The 18,583-nt window shown below is 40.8% G+C and overlaps 1 protein-coding gene across 1 annotated transcript in view; it reads left to right on the forward strand.

Annotated features, from left to right (window-relative positions):
• LOC140721022 (nuclear factor 7, brain-like) overlaps nucleotides 1-18,583 on the forward strand; it is an 85,179-nt gene that overhangs the window by 64,677 nt on the left and 1,919 nt on the right. Inside the window, exons 10-13 of the mRNA XM_073035895.1 lie at nucleotides 5,079-5,309; nucleotides 14,168-14,190; nucleotides 14,875-14,993; nucleotides 17,493-18,583. The exon at nucleotides 17,493-18,583 is cut by the window's right edge and continues 1,919 nt beyond it. Coding sequence (XP_072891996.1) covers nucleotides 5,079-5,309; nucleotides 14,168-14,190; nucleotides 14,875-14,993; nucleotides 17,493-18,016 — 897 coding nt within the window. The 3' untranslated portion in view covers nucleotides 18,017-18,583. The remainder of the gene's footprint in view (nucleotides 1-5,078; nucleotides 5,310-14,167; nucleotides 14,191-14,874; nucleotides 14,994-17,492) is intronic.

Genomic DNA, 18,583 nt, shown 5'->3' on the forward strand with positions numbered 1-18,583 from the left:
AGAGAACTGCCCCAACTCCATAGGGTGAAGCGTCACATGAAAGGGTGATCTCCTTGTCTGGGTCATAGTGAACAAGCGGCTTTGCTAAGTGGAGTTCTTTAATTTACTTGAAAGCTTCCTCCTGCTCTTTACCACACTGCCACTTAGTGTCATTGGGAAGCAGCTTATACAGTGGGGCCAAAACCTTTGAGAGGTCAGGAAGAAACTTGCCATAATAATTCATCATGCCCAAAAATGAAATGAGTTCAGTGACGCGCTTGGGGCCTCCTTAATATCTCTCACTTTGTGCTCCACTGAGCAAAGCCCTTCAGCTGTAATCTTGTGTCCCGGGTAGTTCACACTCGGAGCCAGGAACACACATTTTCCGTGATTCCCTGCGTCTGAGAGCCGCTTCAGCACCTGTTCTAAGTTAGCCAGCTGCTTCCCCTCCATGGCTCCCATGATCAAAATATCATCAAGATACACTGCTATGTTTGGAATCCCCTGCAGCAAAGAGTCCATTATCCTTTGGAAAATGGCAGGGATAGACACCACTCCAAACACCAGGCTATTGTATTTGAATAATCCTTTGTGACATTCTCCTTCGAATCCTCGTCGAGCAGCAGCTGTTGTTAGGCATGGCTCATGTACAGCTTTGTGAACAGCTTACCCCCTGACAGGGTCGCAAACAGGTCATCTGCCCACGGCAATGGGTACACCTCCATCTTAGAGACCTGATTCACTGTAAGCTTGTAGTCCCCACATATCCTCACCATTTTATCTGCCTTCAAAACTGGAACAATGGGAGCAGCCCACCTTGAAAACTGGACAGGTTCAATGGTGCCCAGTCCCCGTAAATGTTCCAGCTCCTCCTCAACTTTGCCTTTCATGGCATAGGGCACTGACCTGGGCTTAAAAAAATGTGGTGTGGCCTCAGGGTCGACATGGAATTTCAAGGTCACGCCCTTCAGTGGGTGCCCAGCTCGTCCCTGAAAACATAACTATACCACTGCAGAATGTCCTCCATCATGTGTGCATACTTAATTTTATGCCAGTTGAGCCGGATTTTGCGAAGCCAATCACGGCCCGAAAGACTGGGCCCACTGCCCTTAGCTATCACCAGCCTGGCTTCAGCCTTCTGAGCCCCAGCTGAAATATCCACATATAACACCCCTAAATGAGGTATGGGCTGCCCTGGATAGGTCCTGAGTTTTAGCTTGGATGGTCTGATGGGAGGCAGGTTGGACCCCAATGTCCTCTTGTATGTCTCCTCACTGATGACTGATGCAATAGCCCCTGAATCAATCTCAAGCTTAATGTCCTTTCCCCTGACAGTAACTGTGGCATAATATGGTTCAGGTGGTTCCGCATCCGTTTCCACTCCAAGCATGTTGTAGGCACACACTGCCTCCTCGTCTGCTTCTTCTAGATGGTATGTGAATGCCTGAGCCTGTTGAGCTTTTTCCTCCGCAGGCTGAACCTTACCCTTTAAAAACTCCTGCACCTTTTAGCTAAATGTCCCTTTTTGCTACAAGGATGGCAGACAGTATCTTTGAATTTGCAGTCATTTGCATAGTGCGTCCCTCCACGCTGAAAGCATTCCACCCACTTTGCCTGTTTACCAGACTCCCTCCTGACTTGGTGCACTGCCGCCGACTGCGACCTCCCCATGATCTTTCTGGATATCCTTAGCATTATTAGCAGTCATCTCCATGCCTTGGGCAATCTCTAGGGCTTTCTTGAAAGTCAACGGTTCGGTTTCCCCCAACAAGTGGCTTTGTGTAGCGTCATTATTAATGCTGCGTACTATATATCATGGAATATGTCATCCAACCCTGCTCCGAAATCACAATGCTCTGACATCTGCTGAAGCTCGGCCACAAAATTGGCCACAGACTGACCTGGCTTCCTGAAATGGCTGTGAAACTTACACCATTGGACTATCACAGAAGGTGTCGGATTGTGGTGGTTCCCTACGAGCTTGACCAGTTCATCATTTGGAATTTCTCCCAGTTTCCGCAGTGTGGCTAAGTTCCTTATCAACTTGTAAGTCTTTGCCCCACACAAACTCAGGAGAATAGAGTGCTTCTTAGCCTCCTAAGTAATTCCATTAGCACAGAAGTGTCCCAACCTTTCGTCATACTCCAGCCAGTCTCGTTTTCCTCCACAAATTCACTGATAGTCCTGAACATAGCCATCTGAACACGAGGCTCCTTGTCCTCTCACAACTCCTGTTCAAAATGGGCCAACACGTCCACAAAACTAGTTCACTTCATTTCCAAAAATATGTGGTAATTTCTACTTTAAAAAGGGCCACTCGACAATTTCATGGCCAAAAGAACATCTTTATCTGAGATGGCAAATGATATTTTCAATACAGAGGCTTCCAGGTAACTCATGCGGCATGAGTGGTGGAACTATATATAATGCATACCGGGAGTAAAAAGAACAGAACTGAAACCCCGCTGACCCTGGAACCAGCCTCGTTTTAAAAACAGCTTCCCGGTTAGTATTAACTTACTTTAAATAATGCTCACATTACAACACTATGGCTAAAGGAATTCTGCTCATCTCCATTCTCAAAGGATGCCTCTCTATTCTGAGGCTGTGTCATCTGGTCTAAGACACTCCCACCATAGGAAATACCTTCTCCACATCCAGTCTATCAAGGCCTTCACCAATCAATAGGTTTCAATTAGGTCGCCCCTCAATTTTTCTGAATTCCAGTGACTACATGCCTAGAGCCTTCAAATGCTCTTCATCTGACAAGCTGTTTAATCCTGGATTCACTTTCAGGAACCTCCTTTTAACCCTCTCCAGTTTCAGCACATCCTTTCTAAGATAAAGGGCCCAAAACTGTTAACAATGCACCGTAAGGCCTCAGCAGTGTTTTATAAAGTCTCAGCATTACATCCTTGTTTTTATGTTCGAGTCCTCCAGAAATGAATGCTAACATCATATTTGCCTATCTCACCACAGACTCAACCTGAAAATTAACCTTTAGGGAATCCTGCACAAGAACACCTAAATCCCTTTGCACCTCAGATTTTTGTATTTTCTCTCCATTTAGAAAATAGTCAACCTTTTTATTTCTTCTACCAAAGTGCATGACCATACACTTCCCGACACTGTATTCCATCTGCCACTTCTTTGCCCATTCTCCTAATCTGACTATCCTTTTGTAGCCTCTCTACTTTCTCAGTATTACCTGCTCCTCCAGTTATATTCAAGTCATCTACAAATTTGCAACAAAGCCATCAGTTCCATCATCCAAATCTTTGACATACAACATAAAAAGGACTGGTCCCAAGACAGTCTAATATGGAACACCGCTAGTCACTGCCAGCCAGCCAGCAAAGGCTCCTTTTATTCCCATTCTTCTTCTGCCAATTAGCCAATGATTTATCCATGCTAAAATATTTCCTTTAATAGCACAGGCTTGTAGATTATTAAGCAACCTCATGTTTGGAACCTTGTCAAAGGTCTTCTGAAAATCATGTACACAACATTAACTGATTTTCCTTTGTCTATCCTTCTTGTTATTTCTTCAAAGTATTCCAACAGATTTGCCAAGTAAGAGTTAAAGAAACCATGCTGACTAGGGCTTATTTGAAGAAACTTTGAGTATCCTCTAAAGTATTATTGGCTAGTTTACTTTTGTAATCCAGCTTTACTTTTTTATTGTCTATTTAGTTGCCTTCTTTTGGTTTGTAAGCTTCCCAATCCTTTAACTTCCCACTAATTTTTGTTCTATTATATGCCTTCTCTGGTTTTTAACTTTGGCTTTGACTTCCCTTATTAGCCAAGATTGTGTAATCTTGCCTTTAGAATACTTCTTCCTCTTTAAGATGTATATAAGCTGTGCCTTCTAGATTGCTTCCAGAAATTCCAGCCATTGCAGTGCTGCCATCAACCCTGCTCGTGTTCTATTCCAATCTGCTCTCTCATGCCGCTGTAATTTCCCTTACTCCACTGTAATACTGATACATCTAACTTTAAGTTCTTCTTCTCAAACTTTAAAGTGAATTCAATTACATAATATTATGATCACCTGCCCCTAAGGGTTCTTTTACATTAGCCTCCTTAATCAATTCCAGTTCATTGCACAACACCCAATCCAGAATAGCTGATCCTCTCGTGCAGTGGTCCCCAACCACCGGGTCACGGCCCGGTGGTTGGGGCCACTGCTCTAGTGGGGCAAACAATGAGCTGCCCTTAACAAGCCATCTTATAGGCATTCTAGAACTTCCCCTTCTTGAAATCCTGTACCAATCTGATTTTCCCATTCTACCTACATATTGATATTCCCCATGACTATTGTAACAATGTCCTTTTGGAATGCATTTTCTACCTCCCATTGTAACTTGTCGACCACATCCTTACAACAGTTTGAGGGTTTGTATCTAAGTCCCAACATAGCCTTTTTACCCTTGCAGTTCCTTAGCTGTATCCACAATGATTCAACACCTTGCAACCCTATATCACGTCCTAATGATTTAAGTTCATATTTTTACCAACAGAACCACACCACCCCATCTGCCTTCCTGCCTATCCTTTCAATATAATGTTTATCCTTGGACTTTAAGCTCCCAGTTATTATCTTCTTTCAGCCATGATTGAGTGATGCCTACAAAATCAAGATTGCCAATCTGTAACTGTGCTACAAGTCCATCGATCTTATTCCATATACTGCACATTCAGATACAACACCTTCACTCCTGTATTCACCCGTTTTGAGTTTTCAACCTTTTACATTACAATTCATCCTGCTGACTGTATTTTTGCCCTAAGATCAGCCTCTCCTTGCTGGGACTCCAACTACACATTCCCTCTGTGAGTAAATCAACTACCTCATCTTCAGCACTATCATCCCTGTTCCCATCTGCCTGTAAATCCCTTTTGTGTTCAAATTTTACCAAACATTAGAAATCACCTCCAGTTTCATATACTTCTGTGTACTCTTCCATATTTGACGTGTTGTGCATTTCCGGTTTCCCCTGCAGTCCACCATGTACACTTATTGCATCAGTCACTCTTGGCATTCAGCCACTAAACAGTTTGTCTTTCAATGGATAAATGAGTGTTGTTTATTCCATCAGAAACAATCTCTGAAACTGCAGCAGAACATTACATCCAAGTTCAAGCACCTGCATGAGTTTCTGTATGAGGAGGAAAAGAGCTTGAAGACAAAATTGGAGGAAAAAGCGGACACCATATTGCAACAAAAGAATGAAAACTTGAAGACAATCTCTGAACAGCACAGTTCCTTTAAACAAGCAGTTTCGGAAATGCAAGGAAAACTGAGTCTGGAAGATGCGGAATTTTTGCAGGTATATTCTACTGTTAGATAGTAAATTAGCTGCTATTTCTGTAGTCCTTTACACAATAAAACTATTAGTCAAGCATGTTCAGAGCTTTTGCAGAGCCAGACTCATAGATTTTCCAGACCGTTCGCTATTACTCCAACACATTTTAAAAACCAAAGGACCATAGGCCATAAGTCATATGAGCAGAATTAGGCCATTTGGCCCATTGAGTCTGCTCTGCCATTACATCATGGCTGATCCATTTCCCTCTCAGATCCATTCTCCAGCCACCTTCTTAAACCTTTCACACCCTGCCTAAGCAAGAACTCATCAACATCAGCCCTAAATGCATCCGGTGACCAGGCCTCCACAGCCACCTGTAGGAACAAATTCCACAGATTCACCACCTAGAGGCTAAAGAAATTCCTCTTCACCTCTGATCTAAATGGACATCCCTTTATTTTGCTGCTGTGTCCTCTAATCTTAGACACCACCACAAAGACGACATCCTCTTTGCATTCACTCTATCTAGGGCTTACAACATTTGATAGATTTCAGTGTGATTCAACCTCATTCTTCTTAACTCCAGTGAGTACAGGCCACAAGCCATCAATCACTGCTCATATGATAACTCTTCCATTTGTGGGATTATTCTTATGAACCTTCTCTGAACCCTCTCCAATGACAGTACACGCTTTCTTAGATAAGGAGCCCAAAACTGCTTACAAAACATCAAGTGAGGCCTCACAAGTGCCTTATACAGCCTCAGCTTTACATCCTTGCTTTCATATTCTAGTCCTTTTGAAATGAATACTAATGTTACATTCACCTTCCTCACAAGTCATTCAAGCTGTGAATTAACCTGAATTATAACTCTCAAGTCCATTTGCACCTCTAATTCTTGAATTTTCTCCACATCTAGAAAATAGTCAACCATTCCACTTCCTAACACTATATTACATCTGCCACACTTTGCCTATTCTCCTAACTTGTCTAATTCCTTCTGCAGCCTCTCTGCTTCCTCAACACTACCTGGCCCTTTACCTAGCTTTGAATCATCCCCTCTGGCCACAAAACCAATAATTCCATCAACCAAATCATTAGCATACAGTGTTTATCCCCACTCTTTGCCTCCTGCCTATCAGTCAACGTGCTATCCATGCTGGTATCTTTCATGTAATACACTGTGCTCTTATTGTGTTTAGCTGCCTCATGTGTGGCACCTTGTCAAAAGCCTTCTTGTAATCCGAGTAAACAAGATCCACAATTCTCTCTTAATTATCCTGCATGTTATTTCCACAAAATTTGTAACAGATTTTTCTGACAAAATTTTCCTTCATGGAAACCATGGAACTTTGATCTATTTTGTCATGTTCCTCCCCGTTAACATCCAATGCCAACAGCTTCCCAATCATTGAAGTTAGGCTAACTGATCTATAATTTCCTTTTTTCCACCTCTTTTCCTTCTTGATCAGTGGAGTCACATTTGAAATTTTCCAGTCCCCTGGAATCATGTTAGAATTAATTTACTCTTGAAAGTCATTACTAATGCCTCCACAATCTCTTCAGCAATTAGTTTTAAAACTGTAGGTTGTAGTCCATCAGGTCCAGATGATTTATTTACCCTCAGACCTTTCAGTTTCCCCAGTACCATCTTTCTAAAAATAGCAACTGCAGTCACTTCTGTCCCTTAACACTCTCAAACTTACAGCATTCGTCAAGTGTCTTCACAATGAAGACTGATGCTAAATAATTATTAAGTTCATCCACCATTTTCTTGTCCCCCATAAAACCGTAAGACGTAACAGAATTAAGCCATTCAATCCATCCAGTCTGCTCCACCATGCCATTCATGGTTGATGCTGAATCCCACTGAAACTCATAATACCTGCCTTCTTGCCATATATTTGATGCCTGACCATTCAGGAAATGATCAACTTCCGCCTTAAATATACCCACAGATTTGGCCTCCACCACACTCTGTGTAGAGCAGTTCACAGGCTCACTATTCACTGGCTAAAAAAATAAATCCTGCTTCTAAAAGGTTCAAAAGGTCAGCCCTGAATTTTGAGGCTGTGCCCTCTAGTTCTGGATACCCCCACCATAGGAAACATTCTCTCCACATCAATGTTCTCTAGTCCTTTCAACATCTAGTAGCTTTCAAAGAGATTCCCTGCATTCTTCAAAATTCCAGTGCATACTGGACTAAACCTTCCAAATGCACTCATAGTTTAACCCCTTGATTCCCAGGATCATCCTCATGAGCCTCGTCTGGATTCTCTGCAATGACAACACATCCGTTCTGAGATATGGGGCCCAAAACTGTTGACAATACTCCAAGTGCAGCCTGACAAGAGTCTTATAAAGGCTCAGCATTATCTCCTTGCTTTTATATTCTATTTCTCTTGAAATAAATGCCAGCATTGCATTTGCCACCTTTACCACAGACTCGACCTGTAAATTAACATGTTAGTCTTGCATGAGAACTTCCAAGTCCCTCTGCACCTCTGATGTTTGAACCTTCTCACTATTCAGATAATAGTCCACACTATTTTTCGTTCTTTCTACCAAAGCGAATTATCATACATTTCCCAACGCTATATTCCATCTGCCACATTTTTGTCTGTTCTTTCAATTTATCTCAGCCCTGCTGCAGTCACATTGCTTCCCCAGTACTATCTACCTCTTCACCTATCTTCATATTATCTGGAAACTTTACCACAAAGCCATCAGTTCTGTTATCAAAATCATTGACAAGCAATGTGAAAAGTGACATTCCCAATACTGACCCCTGAGGAATACTACTAGTCACTGCCAGCCAACTAGAAAAGGCCTCTTTTATTCCCACTTGCTACCTCCTGACTGTCAGCCATTTCCCTATCCTTGCCACTATCTTTCCTGTAACACCACAGGATTTTATCTGATTAAGCGGCGGCCCCCATTACTATCTCTCCAGTGTCATGTTCCAACAGTCTAATATCTATTCCTGCTTCTCCTTTTATATAATCTGACAAACCTTCTGGTTTGATTTTTATACTATTGGCTAGCTTACCTTCATATTTCATGATTTCCTTCTTTACGACTTTGTAGTTATCTTCTGGGTTTTTCCCTTCCCTAAACTTGCCACTAATTTTTGCTTAATTATATGCTCACACTTTTGTTTTTATTTTGTCTGACTTCCCTGGTCAGTCATGGTTGTGCCATCCTGCCCTTAGAATAGTTTATCTTTGCAATGTATATATCCTGTGCCTTCCAAATTGCTCCCCAATGCTCTGCCATCGTCTCTGCTAATGTCATATTCCAATCAAATTTGGCCAGCTCCTCTCTCGTACCTTTGTAAATCCCTTTACACCACTGTAATACTGATACATTTGACTGTAGTTTCTCCTCAAATTGCAGGGTGAATTCTATCATATCATGATCACTATTTTCGAAGGGTGCCTTGACCTTAAAGTCCCTAATCATATCCAGTTCATTTCACAGCATTCCTCCCTCTGGGAATTCCAGAATTGCCTATCCCCTAGTGGGTTCAACTGCAAGCTCTCCAAAAAGCCATCCTGGAGGCACTCCACATATTTTCATTTGGGATCCACATCCTTAATGTGTCCAATTTATTGACATATTGAAATCTCCCATGGCTAACTTAACATTAACTTTATGATATGCTTTTTCAATCACCCACTGTACTTTGTAGACTACATCCTGGCTATTATTCAGATGCATGTAAATGACTCCCGTAAGGGTTCTCATACTCTTGCAGTTTCTTAACTCTAACCACAATGATCCTACATCTTCCAGTCCTACTTCACTTCTGTCTATAGATTTGATTTAATCTTTTACCGGAAGGGCCACTCCTCATCCTCGTCCTCTGTTTTCCTGCCTGCCCTTTTGATGGATTGATTATCCTTGGATATTAAGTTCCCAACTACAATCATGTTTCAGCCATTACTCCGTGATACTCACAATATCATATTTGCCAATCTCAAACTGCAATCAAGATCATCTATCTTATTCTGTATACTGTGCATTCAAATATGTCACCTTCAGTCCTGCATTTGTCACCTTTTTCAGTTTGACCCCCTTTACACTGCAACCCATCCCACTGACTGTAGTTTTGTCCAATCGTCTGCCTGTTCTTCCTGGGTCTACCTTATCCATGTCCCAAATCTTGCCCCCTGCACCAGTTCCTCAGCCACGCATTCATCTACCAAATTATCCTATTTTTGCCCTCACCAGTGCATGACAGAGGCAACAACCCAGAGGTTGTTTTAATTCTCTGTGCATAGTTATTACATAGTAGAATAATCAGTTTTCTAGTGTCAAGGCAAGTGTTAATGGGACACTAGAAAAAGAACCAGGTTAATTTCTAGAGAATGTGGTAACTGGGACCATAAGACTATAAGAAATTGGAGAGAATTAAATATTTTGGCCCATTGGGTCTGCTCTATTGTTCCATCATGGCTGATTTATACCCCATTCTCCTGCCTTCTCCCTGTATCCATTGACACCCTTATTAATCAAGAACCTATCAACCTTCACTGTAGTATATCCAATCATTTGCCCTCCACAACCATCTGTGGCAATGAATTCCACAGATGCACCACCTTCTGTCTGAAGAAATTACAACTCATCTCTGTTCTAAAGGGATGTCATTGTATTCTGAGCTGTGCCCTGTGGTCCTAGATTCCTCCACTATAAGCAACATTCTCTCTATGTCCACTCTATGTAGGTCTTTCAATAATAATAATGATAATAAACACTAAGTAATACAGGATGAACAAACAAGAACAATTTATTAATACATACAGCCATTCCAAACGCATGTAACACACAGAAATCACAAAGTGAAAAACACCAGAAATGTGCTGAATTAAAAGAGGAAATTGAAGACTGTGGAACATGAACAGAGCTTGTATTGTCTCAGCAGTAATATCTACAACTGGTATCATCCCAAAGTCACTATACTATAGTGTTAAAGAATTAGGCCTACACAGTAATATTTATGCTTTAAACCAAGAAAGCCACAATACTAAATACCACCAGAATAGTCCAAAGGTTCCTAGCAATTGAGAAATAATTGTGCTTGGTTATGCAAGTACTTAAGGTTTTACCAGCTTGAGCTGAGATAAAATAAAATTACATTAATAATAGTTTATTTACAGAGCACTTTTCATATGGACAATGTAGTTCAAAGTGCTGTACACAAAAGTAAAATTAAAAATAAGTAAATGAAAATAAAAGACGAAAAGTTGTTAGCTAAAAGCTAAGCTAAATAAATAGGTTTTCAGCTGGTGTTTAAAAGTATCAACTAAGTATATATCCCTCATAGTTTTGGGGATTGAATTCCACATTTTGGGAGTGCAGTTCAAAAAAAGGTTGACCTTCCTGCTTTGCTTGTCAGTTCAGCTAGTAACCGAGCTGAAGTTATCTACTTCCATCATGCAGGCTGATTAATTAAGTTCAAAATCTAACAGCATAACTGGAAGTCTTTTATTCCAAATTTGTTCTCTTGCAACACACACAAAATTCAGGAGGAACTCAGCAGACCCGACAGCATATATAGAAAAAGGTACAGTTTTGGACCAAAACCCTTCATAGAATTGGAGAAGAAAAGCTGAGGAGTAGATTTAAAAGGTGGGTGGAGGGAAGAGAGAAGCACAAGCGATAGGTGAAACCTGAACACTCCCTCTTCTCCAGCTCTGTATCTCTTTCACCAATCAACTTTCCTACTCTTTATTCATCCCTTCCCCCTTCAGGTTTCACCTCTCACCTGGTGTTTCTCTCTTCCCCTCCACCACCTTTTTAATCTACTCCTCAGCTTTTATTTTTCCCAGTCCTGCCGAAGGATCTCAGCCCAAAACATTGAGTATACTTTTGTTCCATGTATGCTGCTGAGCCTGTGTGTTCCTCCAGCACTTTGTGTGTGATGCTTGGATGTCTAGCATCTGCAGATTTTCTCTTGCAGCTGCTATTTTTGGCACCATTTTCAGCAGTTTGGCATCCTGTTCAGCACAGACACTGTGGGCTGAAGAGCCTGTCTATTGGTCTATTCTATTTTCTTTACCTGATCGTATGCTTCTTTCAGTCATGTATCTATCTAATTCTGCTTTGAAAGTTTGCATTGAAACGGATCTTACCACTCTTTTCAGACAGTATCTTAGACAAGTTGCTGCATTAAATATCCACTTCTTCCTTATGAAACTTTTGGTAAATCTCTTCTGTTCCCCAGTTACCACTTCCTGTCATGTTACACTTCCACTCTCTCAGCCCACATTCCTGCAACTGTATGAGGTTCAGATACTGCCTTTCCCCCCCTCTTTCCTTAGCAATATTTAGAATCCTAATCTTTTCCAGATGAAGCATTGGTTCACTTGCACTTCTAACAATCTAGTGCAGTGCATTCAATGTTCACAATATGATCTCTTCTACACTGGAGTAATCAAATGAAGACTGAGTGATCACTTTGCAAAGTCCCCTGAGTTTGATCTGCAGGAATGACACAGAGCTCCTGGTTCCCTGTCACTTCAGTCTTAAGTATTCATGTCCACTTTGACCTTTCTGTCTAGGAATATCTGCTATATTAGATCAGGCTTTAATGCTAGTTGAGGAATACCACCTTATCTTTCATCTTGGAATAATGCAGCTTTTCAGATTTAATATTGAATTTTCAATATTTACATAAGATATTCTGCTGTTTTGTTTCTCATTCCATCATAACTGGTCATTTCTGAATCTCACTTTAGCACAGTTTTTCTTGTTATTTTGTGTAATGCTACACAAGTATATGCTACACTTCTACCAGTTGTATATGTCTCACAGCCTTACCATTCGTAGCTCTCTACAAAAAGCATAATCCAATCCAAATGGCTTCTTGATTGCACGTGGATCTTTGTCTCACCCTGTCAGAGAGATTGATTTCCATTTTTTCTACTCATCCCACCACTACTTTCTCTGCAAAGTAGAACTAGCTTGTTTTCTATCCTTCTCAATTCTGATGAAACATTAACAGTTTTTCTCCACACAGATGCTGCCTGATCTGCTCAGCAATTACTTTCCATTTTTTCATATTAGATTTACAGCATCTGTAGATTTTCTTTCATTTTCAAACTTCTTTCAATTCTTTCTCTAATCAATCTCCCACTGAAATTTGTGACTTTGCATTTACTTAATCAAAAGTCACCATGAGGAAGCCCAAAATATATCCCCAAGAAAAATGGAAATATGATCCAGTTAGGTAAAATGTGTTGGGTAGTATAATAAAGGAATTCTCTATCAAAACAGTGTTAACTAAACATAAAGAAAATAGAAGTAGGTGCACTTCCTTCAATGTAATTATGGCTTACCTATGCCAATCTTGTATCTTTTTCCATGCTATTTCTCCAGAGATTACTCAATTTATCAAACATTTAACCTCCTCTGGTTTAAATACTTATAAAAATCCAGCTTCAATACTCAACAAGGAAGAGAATCGGAATCAGAATCAGGTTTATTATCACCTGCATGTGACATGAAATTTGTTAACTCAGCTGTAACAGTTCGATGCAATACATAATACAGAAGAGAAAAAAAATTAAAACAATAATAAATAATAATACTCAAAAAAGTAAAACAATTACAATATACATATATTAGATAGATTAAAAATCACACAAAAAATAGAAATACTATATATTAAAAAAGTGAGATTGTGTTGAAGGATTCAATGTCCATTTAGGAATCGGATGGCAGAGGGGAGGATGCTGTTCCTGAATTGCTGAGTGTTTGCCTTCAGGCTTCTGTATCCTACCTGATGGTAACAGTGAGAAAAGGGCATGCCCTGGGTGCTGGAGGTCCTTAATAATGGAAGCTGCCTTTCTGAGACACCACTCCTTGAAGATATCCTGGGTATTTTGTAGGCTGGTACCCAAAATGGAGCTGACTAGCTTTACAACACTCTGCAGCATCTTTTGGTCCTGTGTAGTAGCTCCTCCATACCAGGTAGTGATGCAGCCTGTCAAAATGCTCTCCACAGTGCATCTATAAAAGGTTTTGAGTGTATTTGTTGATATGCCAAATCTCTTGAAAATCCTAATAGGCGCTGCCTTGCCCACTTTATAACTATCTCAATATGTTAGGATCAGGTTAGATCTTCAGAGATCTTCGACATCCGGGAACTTGAAACTTCTCACTCTCTCCACTTCTGATCCCTCTATGAGAATTGGTATGTGTTCGGTCGTCTAACACAATCAGCTCTTTTGTCTTATTGACATTGAGTGCTGGGTTGTTACTGCGGCATCACTCCACTAGTTGGCATATCTCACTCCTGTACACCCTCTCGTCACCACCTGAGATTCTACAAACAATGGTTGTATCAAATTTATAGATGGTGTTTGACTTTATGCCTAGCCATACAGTCATGTGTATATAGAGAGTAGAACAGTGAGCTAAGCACACACCACTGACGTGCACCAGTATTGATCATCAGCGAAGAGCAGATGTTATCACCAATCCACACAGATTGTGGTCTTCTGGTTAGGAGGGTGAGGATCCAATTGCAGAGGGAGATATAAAGGCCCAGGTTTGGTAACTTCTCTATCAGGATTGTGGGAATGATGGTATTAAATGCTGTGCTATCGTTGAAGAACAACATCCTGACATAGGTGTTTGTGTTGTCCAGGTGAACTAAAGGTGTGCAGAGATCCATTGAGATTGCATCTGCCATTGACCTTTTGTGGCAATAGGCAAATTGCAATGGGTCCAGGTCCTTGCTGAGCATTTATGCATATCCTGAGTCCCAACTAAAAGTTAAATCTCAGTTTTTGAGCAACTTAATTGATGAATCATTCTCATCTCTGTTTAAATATTTGACAAATCTTTATAACAACTTTTATTTTCTCTTTCAGGATCTTAAATCCATTCTTGGCAAGTAAGTGCTTTGTTTGACCATATTTGGGTAAGAATTAGTTGTCCTTTACATTATTGTATGTGGCTTTACATCCAAGCAGAAGGAAATATATTCAATAATTCAGGTCCATGACCCTTCATTAAAAACTGGAACATGTTAAGAAAATTCTTCTTTGTGTCTCCATGGATGTTGCCTGTCATTCTGATGGGTTTCAGCATGTCTTGCATTTTTTGTTACAGCACTGCACACAAGGAAGTTCATCTCTGCATTGTCTCTCTGCCACAGCAACTCACTAGTTCCACCTATTGGCTGTTTATCCATACCTTTGCAAAGTTGATTCCAGCACATGGTTATCCACATGCCCCAGTAAAGCATTATGTACACATGACATCTGTCATGTATTTGCAACATTTCTTCTTTTTATTGTTCTCATTTCCAAATCCACATTTTCACCTCTGTGCAAAGATACTTTGTTGGACAGTGACGAGTGTTATTATTTTATGTCCATTTTTCCCAGTGTGAATATTTACTCCTCAAATTGTGCTGCTAAAATGTTGGAAAATTCTGTGTAGAGTGTGAGCATCCTAACCATGTTCTGAGGTGAAGAAATTAGAGATTTAGCACTGATTTACTGATGCCCTGAGTAATATTTATAAGACTTAATCATTTTTAGTATCTCAGTGATATTCTTTATTTCAAATGCAGGTGTTCCGATCTGCAGTTCAAACAGCCCCAGAGAGTTTATGTTGATCTCAGCCAAGGTGATATTAGTGGCCCTTTTCAGTACAGCACATGGAAGCGGATGCTAAAGGTGATTAATCCAGGTAAAAATATTTTCTTATATTGATAGGGGATTATTGATGTAATGGATGGGACTTTGATGGAAAAATTAAATAATAGGCAAAGCTGTGACAATGCCAAAGTACCTACACAGGCCCTTTGACCAACATCTGTGCCAAGCACTATGCCATTCCAAATTAATCCCATCTGCCTGCACATGATCGGTCTCCCCACAAACCCTGCTGGCTCATACATCTGTCTGAATGCTTCTTAAATGTTGCTACTATAACTGCTTCTACAAGTTACCCTGCCAGCACATTCCAGTCACCAGATCCTGTCTGTGTGGAAAAACACTGGCTATGTAAATCTCCTTTAAATTTTGCCCCTTACCTTAAAGCTATGCAGACAAATATTTGGAATTCCTCTCCAGGGAAATAGGCTCTGACTGTCTACCCTTTCTATGTCTCTAATAACTTCAAACAGGTCATCTCTCAGTTTCCAGCTCTCCAGAGAAAACAAACCAAGTTTGTCTTCTCTTTATAGCAAATTCTCTCTAATATAGGTGACTTTCTCATGGCACTAGAAGTGATCCAGAGATTATTATCCTTGAGGTCCTGCTTTTTAACATCCTTCTTAACTTTCTTCGAATATTCTGCATCCACTTTCAGTTATCCTTGATCCTGGCACGAGAAAGGTAACACACAATCCTGGAACCCTTTCGGCGGTGGCCACAGAATCTTCTATCTGCCAGCATGTCCATCGAGTCTCCTTTCAATTACCTGCAGTCTGCCTTCTCCTTTCCCCACTGAACCTCAGAGCTAGTCTTGGTGTCACAGATCTGGCTCTGATGTTGCTTTATCTTGAACAGTTATTCCTCATCCCCACTGCCCAACAGTATCCAAAATAGTATACTTGTGTTTGAGGGGAGTGGCCACAGGGGAATCTTGCACTACCTGCCTACCCTTTTTTCATCCCTGATTGGTCAGAGAGTTATGGGTGAAGAACAAGTTGCCAGTGGAAGCATTGGATGTGGGTTCAATTGCAATATTTAGGATAAGTTTGGATAAGTGCAGGGATGGGGGGAGGGAATAGAGGGCTATGATTTAGGTGCATAGATGGCACTAAGCAGAATAACAGCTGAACATGAACTAGATGATCTGAAAGGTCTGTTTCTGTGCTATAGTGTTCTCTGATCCAACTACCTGAAGCCAACACCTTAAACATAAAACATAGAACAGTACAGCACAGTGTGGGCCCTTCAGCCAACGATTTTGAGTCAGCCTATTCGAACATGCTCATTCTAAGTTATGTGGGAGGGAGGGGAACCATTCTAACCCTTCCCTCCTACATAGCCCATAACCCTCCATATGCCTATCTCCTAAACATCATTAATGTACCAACTACAACCATCATCACTTGCAGAGCATTCTGTCCAGTTCTCCATATATAAATACTATTTCTGACATTTTCTCTCAACTTTTCTCCACTCAACTTAAAAGAATGTCATCAGATATTAGGCATGGCCATCCTGGGAGAAAGGTGTTGGCTGTCCACTCTATACCTCATAACTTTATACACTACACCTCTATCAAGTCCCTTCCTATACTCCACTCTAAATTAAGAAAGCCCTAGTTTGCTCAGACTTTCCACATAAGACCTGTTCTCGAATGTAGGCAGCATATAGGTAAATCTTCTCTTACACACCTTCCTATAATGAGGTGACCAGAAATGAACACAGTATTCTAAGTGTGGTCTAACCAGAGTTTCATAGAACTGCAGCATTTCCTTCTGGCTCTTGAACCCAATCTCTCATCTAATGAATGGTAGTACACAATGCACCTTCTGAATTTATGTGGCAACTTTAACAGATCCATGGAGTTGAACCCCAAAATCTTTCTGTACCGCCACACTGCTAATTTCTGCCATTAACAATGACAAGATTTGTACCCACCTCAATGAATCTCCTTTTTTGATGCTGTCAGCATCCCATATAATGTTAAGTGTATCCAGCTTCAGTTTTTTAAATCAGTTTGTGAAGAGCTACAGCTGTATGCATTTCCCACATGGACACTGGACATTTTCCTGATCTCCCACATCTTGAAGGAGAAGCATGCCACTGCCATCCTGGTGAAGAACTGGGGAGTACTTTTGAGACTAGGCAGGGAATGGTGAACAGACAGAGAACAAGTGTTTATGGTGGTTTGAATATTATTGAATTACACAAGGGGAAGCACTGCTAATATGTTATAAAACACCCATAGTGTAGTGAGAGAAAATGCTGAAACACTCAGCATGTCAGGCAGCATCCTTAGAGAGAAAAGAAAAGAAAACAGTCAACATTCCAGTTTGGAACTTAAATAGAGAGAAATTGATTCATCTAGCATTTTCTGTTTCTATTTCAGATTTCTAGCATCAGCAGTTTTTTTTTTCAATTTAATTAACTGTGCTGGTATTGTCTAAGCAGCCACCAAATGTTACCAATATGTTTGATGTCAACTTGTATCAGTTGTCCTCACAAGAATGCCAATATTTGTTTTGTTTAGTTCCATTTGCTCTGAAGTTGGATCCCAATACAGCACATCCAAAGCTCGTCCTTTCCAGCGACCAGACCGCCATGAGACTTGGTGATAAGCAGAAGGTCCCTGACAAAGCAGAGCGATTCACAAAGTGGCATAGTGTTTTGGCTCTGCAGAGCTTCAGAACAGGGAGACACTACTGGGAACTGGAAGTAGGAAAGAACAGCATGTGGAGCGTGGGTGTGGTGAAGGAGTCTGTGCCAAGGAAAAAGGAATTCACACCTGAGCCTAAAGCTGGAGTCTGGGCCTTGTGGCGCCTGGGAGAGGAATACACCACTATGATTGCACCTCGTACTGCACTCCCTGTGAAAGTAAAACCCAGCAGGCTGGGAGTTTACCTGGACTATGAAGCAGGTCAGCTATCACTGTACAATGCTGATGACATGTCACATCTGTACACTTTCAAGGACAAGTTCACTGAGAAACTCTACCCTTTCTTCTTAACAGGTTGTAACATTGATCCATTAGAAATATTCAACTTAAACATTTAAGTTCATTTAGGTTTTACAGGGAGCCACTTGAAACTGATCCACTTCCAAGGATGAGCAATCTTTAACTGTTGAACAGATTACGACATTGTGAGCTAGTGTAAGCAATGTTTAATTACTTTATTAGATGCCGAGACCCTGACCCTTGAAATCCATGTCTCAAATCTCTCTGTTATGATTTCCTACCATGTGTCAGATCAATTAACACTAAGTAATTGATCCATCTTCACTTACTTCTAATCTTCCAACTTAAATGTGTACTAAATTCTGGAAGTTCCCACACTGGTCTGAGAGACTAATTTTCAAAGCTCTGTTCCTAAACACTCTACAATTGGGAATGGACTGTGCAGCCATCCTTTAGCATAATGTAGTATGTGGAGGAATTCTGTAACCTATGAGTTCCTGGCTGTAAACCAGGACTGCAACATCCTTTCACACAGTCATTTCATAGACGTTTTGGAATGCTAAACCAGTGGCGGGGTTGGGGGGGTGTCTCAGTATTTTCCGCTTTTTTTCAGATTTCCAGCATCTGAAGAGTTTTTTCTGTAATTTTAGTTTACCCATGATTTT

Source organism: Hemitrygon akajei, chromosome 2 (assembly GCF_048418815.1).
Source record: "Hemitrygon akajei chromosome 2, sHemAka1.3, whole genome shotgun sequence".
In the NCBI taxonomy this organism is placed as follows: Eukaryota; Metazoa; Chordata; class Chondrichthyes; order Myliobatiformes; family Dasyatidae; genus Hemitrygon; species Hemitrygon akajei.